Source organism: Candoia aspera, chromosome 9 (genome assembly GCF_035149785.1).
Source record: "Candoia aspera isolate rCanAsp1 chromosome 9, rCanAsp1.hap2, whole genome shotgun sequence".
Classification (NCBI taxonomy): domain Eukaryota; kingdom Metazoa; phylum Chordata; class Lepidosauria; order Squamata; family Boidae; genus Candoia; species Candoia aspera.
Window position 1 is genome coordinate 12,946,513 of NC_086161.1, and position 5,284 is coordinate 12,951,796.

General features: G+C 45.9%; 1 protein-coding gene across 1 annotated transcript; it reads right to left on the reverse strand.

Annotated features, from left to right (window-relative positions):
• Positions 1-461: 461 nt before the first annotated feature.
• LZTS1 (leucine zipper tumor suppressor 1) lies at positions 462-3,887 on the reverse strand. The gene is made up of 3 exons (XM_063311123.1): positions 3,543-3,887; positions 1,952-2,773; positions 462-1,424 (listed from the first exon to the last, which is right to left on the reverse strand). Exons 1-3 carry the CDS (start codon positions 3,885-3,887, stop codon positions 756-758), a joined length of 1,836 nt encoding a protein of 611 aa, XP_063167193.1. The 3' UTR covers positions 462-755.
• Between the last annotated feature and the right edge of the window lie 1,397 nt (positions 3,888-5,284).

Below are 5,284 nucleotides of genomic sequence, written 5' to 3' on the forward strand. Positions count from 1 at the left end.
AAATGCTAAATGAAGGGCAAAGGATGAGGAAGATCCAGTGGCTGACTGACAAATTATGGCTTCCAGGACTCTAGAATATTAGCCCATCATTTCTGAAGGAGGTAGCTCCTTCACAGACAAATAATGGAACAATGCTACTTTCTGTTCCATCTGCTGCCTAAATATTCCATAAGAACACACCACGTTCTGTAAAGATGGAAGGACAGGTTATCCTTGAGGACCACGATGACAAACTCTTACTGGATGTGCAAGTAACTCTTCCTTAACTAGAAGTTTGATGGGTACACTTTTCCCCAGAGTCCTCTCAGAGGGCAATTAAGAGGATCTTAGAGCATAAGCAGTTATCTCACATGACTTATGGCTGCAGGGAATATTATGGCACCAAGCTTTTCCCTTTCTAGTAGCCCTTGGCAAAATGTATCTGAGCCAGGCTAAGAATAAGAAGGGAACCACCTATTTTATCTGGCGCAGAGGTTCTTGTATTTTCTACCAAAGCTGCTCCTGTGCTGAATCAGACCATGACAGAAAAAGTCAGTTGGGAATTCTTCCCTTCCCCTTTATCAACATGATGGCCTACAGCTGCAATAAGATGCATCTGGCTTAAGAAGTTGGGGGGAAATGCATGGACAATGGCTGGTGACTTGTTTTGGCCAGACAAGGACCTCAATCAAAAGAGCTCTTTTAAACTATACACAACCCCAGGTTGAAAGTGAGGCCTTTCTGCAGTGGGCAGGAAAACCTTAACCTTAACCCCTTCAGATTTCGGTGGCAATAATGTCCTCATAAGGGACATCAGTTCCATGAAGATCAAGATCTAAGGGCTCTTTACCATCCTCCCCAGCAGCCAGCTGCTGGAGCATCTTCTCCAGGTTTTGGTTTCTTTTATACATGTGAAGGTAGCTTTGCTGCAGCTGCTTCTGGTACTGGATCACTTTCTCTTTCTCCTCCTTCCAGGTTTGCCGTTCCTGCTGAAAATTGGCTGTCATCTGCTTGTTGCTGTCTTGCTCCTCCTGCAGCTCTTTTTTTAGCTTCTCTACTTCCCTCCACAGGGCTTGGGCATCTTCCACCATGCTTTCCTCAAGGCCCATGGAAGCCACACCACACTTCATCTCCTCCCTGAGGATGGTCAATTCAGTTCTCAACTCTGCAATCTCCTGTTCCAGCAAGTTCACCTTCTCCCTTAGTAGCTCTGACTCATTCTTCTTGCGCTGGAGTTCATTCTCACATACCTCCAGTTCCATGGCCTTGGCATGCAATGAATCCTCCAAATCCTGAATTTTCATCTCCAGCAGTTCCATCTTGGCCCGGATGTCCTTCAGCTGAGCCTTCAGATTGAGGACCTCGTTGGTCTTGCTGTTGAACTCTGTCTGTGATTCTTTCAGTTGCTGTTTCAGGAGAGATATTTCACCAGATTTCTGACAAACCTGTAGGAACACATAACAGCTAGAATCAGGACCACATCAAGAAATCCACCTGCCAGAGGTCTAGACTGTATTGCACTTCAGACTGCAACACACAGGAAAATGGATGGTGCTGAGCATGGAGTGTCTTTATTTCAGGTCAAAGACTGCACCTCTTCACGGATCAGCTATGAAGGTGAAGCGAGTAGTAGGCAGGGCCACAAGGCCCTTTTCTCTCTCTGCAGGCAGCTGGTAGAACACAATAATTGCTTGAGAAGGTCTCTAAAATTAGATCGACAAACATAGATTGCTCATCCTGGACAAACTCATCCAAAGGGAACCTATTTGTTTCACTTTTATCTAAAATACAATTGCAGGGAACATATGGCAATGCCCAGGCTGTGTTATCCCTGCTTTGGAAATTCCATCTAGCATCACCATCATATGTCCTGGTTGCCTACTAAAAACATTAAGACAGGTATTAATTTTGATTAAACAGTACAGAAGACTGGAACAAGTTTCTCCTTTACTAAGGTGGAGAAGAGTCTTACCTCCCATTGCGTTTCCTCTAGTGCAGGAGCAAAGGTGGTCTTCTCTTTCTCGTAGGTCCTCAGCTTGTTCTCCAGAAGGTCCTGCTCCTTCATCAGGTTTGACAGCTCCTCCCGGAGCTGCTTCTTCTCCTGCTGCAGCTGGAACACCTGCAGCTGCAACAGCTGTTGTGCCCGCTGGTTCTTCTGTGATGTCTGCTTCAGTTTGCTGTTGCATTTCTGCTTCAACCCTTCCATCTCCTCCCGGCAACGCCTTTGCTTTTCTTCATAGCTTTGGCAGGAGGTGATCTCTTTCTCTTCAAAGCTGCACTGGAGCTCCTGGAGCTCACCTTCCCGCTCCATCAGCTTCTGCTCCAGCTCCTGAATGGCTGACTCCTCAGTGGAGATGGGCGACCGAACACAGACACTATTCTCAGTCATATGGGGATGAGTCGAAGATTTGCCTGGGTTGAGGATCTTCGTGCCCCCATCAGAGAATGACAGAGCTTTCAGGCTCATCATGTTACTGTCCTGCAGGATGGCGCACTGGGTGATATTGTGAGCAGAGCCTCCAAATCGGCTGATGGGGCCAACAGGAGTGATAAGGGGGTCCAGCTGGTAGCTGCTGGCTGTACTGTGAGTGGGCAGGCTGGACATTGAGTTCCTCCCTGAGTCTGAGAGTCCTCCAGAACAAAGAGTGGGCTTGCTCTCCAGATCCTTGGCTTTGTCTTGGGATGGATGCTGCTGGGCAGCATTGCCGTGATCAGGAGAAGAGTGGAGGACCGTGTTTGAGCGAGGGAGCACTGGTTTGAAAGCAGTAGGCCTGGCCACACTCTTCTCTGTAGCCTGGGGAGAAGGAAAAATTTGTTAATGCAGGTCAGATTTTCCTTTACATCTACTGTCATGGGAGTTCCTTTCTCCACTGGCTTCCCACGTTGTGTTAAAACAGGCCGGGTTTGATTCTGATTGCATGAGGATGGGGAGGGGTTCCTCTTTTCTTTTTTATTCTTTTTTAATTTTTTCTTCCTTATATTTTTGCATTTTTTTCCCCGAGCCCTTTACATCTCTAGTCCGGTTTGTATGCTTCTCAAATAAAGCAGTTGTGTTCACACAACACACTGAGCCAGGTGACTTTAAAAGGTTTTTTTAAAAAATTTCTTAGAATACTGTGTGTGAATCCAGCCCATCTGGTCAGTTTAAGATTCAGTGTATTGTGTGAATCAAGAAAATTGGTTAATTCAATAGTCAGCTTGTGTTGTGCTGAATGACTGACTGACCCGTAGGATAAATCTGAGGGTATACCACATTAATTCATTGTCTTATCCAACAGACCAAAAGAGGCTGCCCTTTAACATATTTTGGAGAGTAAGGACTGCAAAAACTGGGTGGTCTTTCTTTCTTTTTCCTTTTTTATGCTGATATGGCCATTTTAGGTCATACAGTTTCCATATGGGTCTCAACTCAAAATAGCTGGAAACTGGGTTTTCAATTTTCAGCCATCCTGATTAACGAGGGCTCTGAGGTGTGCAGAAAGGGGACCCAGGAATCCTATGTAAGTCTGAGGCTACAGATTTCCTACCCCCGAACTACAATGACCACATTTAACCCAACTCACTAGTTCCAGCTGGTTGGAGCCTGGCTTCAGTTTGGGGGGTGTTGGGGTGCCATAGTCCACGCTGCTTGTCCCAGCCTGACCTTCCAGCTCACCACCAGAGAGTGGCGCGTAGTCTGTTCGGTGGGCCTTCTGGTTCACTTTGATGTAAAAGAAGTCCTCGTTCTTATTGCCCTTGGAGCTGGACTTGTTGTGGGCAGCTTCTTGAGAGAAGCCGAACTTCAGCAGACCATCAGAGTACCTGTTCAGCTTCTTCAGCTGTGATGACTTACGCAGCTTGTACTGAGATGCCCGACAATGCTTGCTGTGGAAGCTGTGCCCAGAGATGAGGCTGCTGACACTTCCCATGATGATATCCTTGAATGGAGGACACGCACAGAAGACAGACTGTCCCAGGACTGTTTTCTAGGAGGCTGTCCTGACTGCTGGGAGGCAAGGGTGGTGTGGTCATAGCCAAAGCCTTACTGTGCTGAAGAGCAGCAACCCTGTGTGGATGAGAGAAGAACATATGAATGAATGAGATAAAGACATCTAATAATTCTGCCCCGAAACAAGGCACAGTGGATCTGCATGAAGTTAGGTAAATCACCACCTCACAGGATAGAAAGACTGGTGCCCTTAGGCAAGGGTAAAAGGGTGGCAAATTCATAAATCCAGCAGGCTGAAAGGTGAAAAATATGTCATGGCCCCAGTACCAGGATCTTAACTTTAGAAATTCTCCAGACAGTCCATTAGGAAGCTTAAATAATTCATTTATTAACATCTGATTACACAGGACAGCTGCAAAGCTCTGAGTAATGTTTTGGCGCCAAAGCATTCAAATTAAATCATTCCCTCTGACATGCCTCTCCCCACTGTCTCAGAAACCAGCCCATTCTCACTCCTGATCTTCCCCCTCCCAGTTCCTTAGACCTTAGAGTCCAGGTGTCTTATCAGCTCATCCTTGGTTCCAATGCCTTGTGAAGGAATGTGCTTCAATCCTCTCTGTCTGCGAAGCTGACATGGGTTTGCTCTTGCCTTGGCATAGCAGCTAGCAAGACTTAAAACTTCAAAACTTCAACAGCCAACATAGCCATTGGGGAGAAATGCGTGTAGCAGTAACTTCATGGCAGGTGAGCCTGACAAAATAATAAAGTGGTGGAACCCACAGATCATCCCATTCAATTATGGTTTACAACAGTGATGGGGAGCTACAGCTCCCAGCATTTCTCCCCAATGGCTATGTTGGCTGTTGAAGTTTTGAAGTTTTAAGTCAGTAGCATCTGGAGGGTTGCTGTCCCTGGTGGACAACAATTGTTTCTGCATACATGTCTCCTGCCAGGAAGCAACCCATTAAAAAAGATGATTTCCGGCCACTATATCAACTTTTTATCGATTCTTTAATCTATTAGATTTACATCCCACTTGTCTGTCACTAAAGCAAAAACTAAACATGAACCTGACTGCAAGGGATGTATCACCCCAAGCATAGCATATATAACTCCTCTGCATATCCAGAGAGGGCTAGCAAAGATTTTGTTCTGAGATCCTGAAGAGCTGAAGATAATGCTAAATTGCATATGCCTGTGGACTGATCTGATCTATGATAGCTTTCTACAACTGAGGTATAGCTCTGAACCTTGAAAGGAACTCCAAGTGAAGCATATGCTTTGCATACTAAAGGTCTCAGGGAAGGATAAAAGGACTGCACTGGAAGTGCTAGACAACCATGTCAGTCAGTATAGACCATACTGAACTAGATGGCT

Excerpts from the sequence above, each read along its gene's own strand:
- LZTS1 (XM_063311123.1), bottom strand. The coding sequence starts at position 3,887 with ATGGGAAGTGTCAGCAGCCTCATCTCTGGGCACAGCTTCCACAGCAAG. Across the intron at positions 2,774-3,542 it reads GCTCCAACCAGCTGGAACTA|GCTACAGAGAAGAGTGTGGC; the intron begins GTGAGTTGGGTT and ends CCTTCTCCCCAG. Across the intron at positions 1,425-1,951 it reads TAGAGGAAACGCAATGGGAG|GTTTGTCAGAAATCTGGTGA; the intron begins GTAAGACTCTTC and ends GTGTTCCTACAG.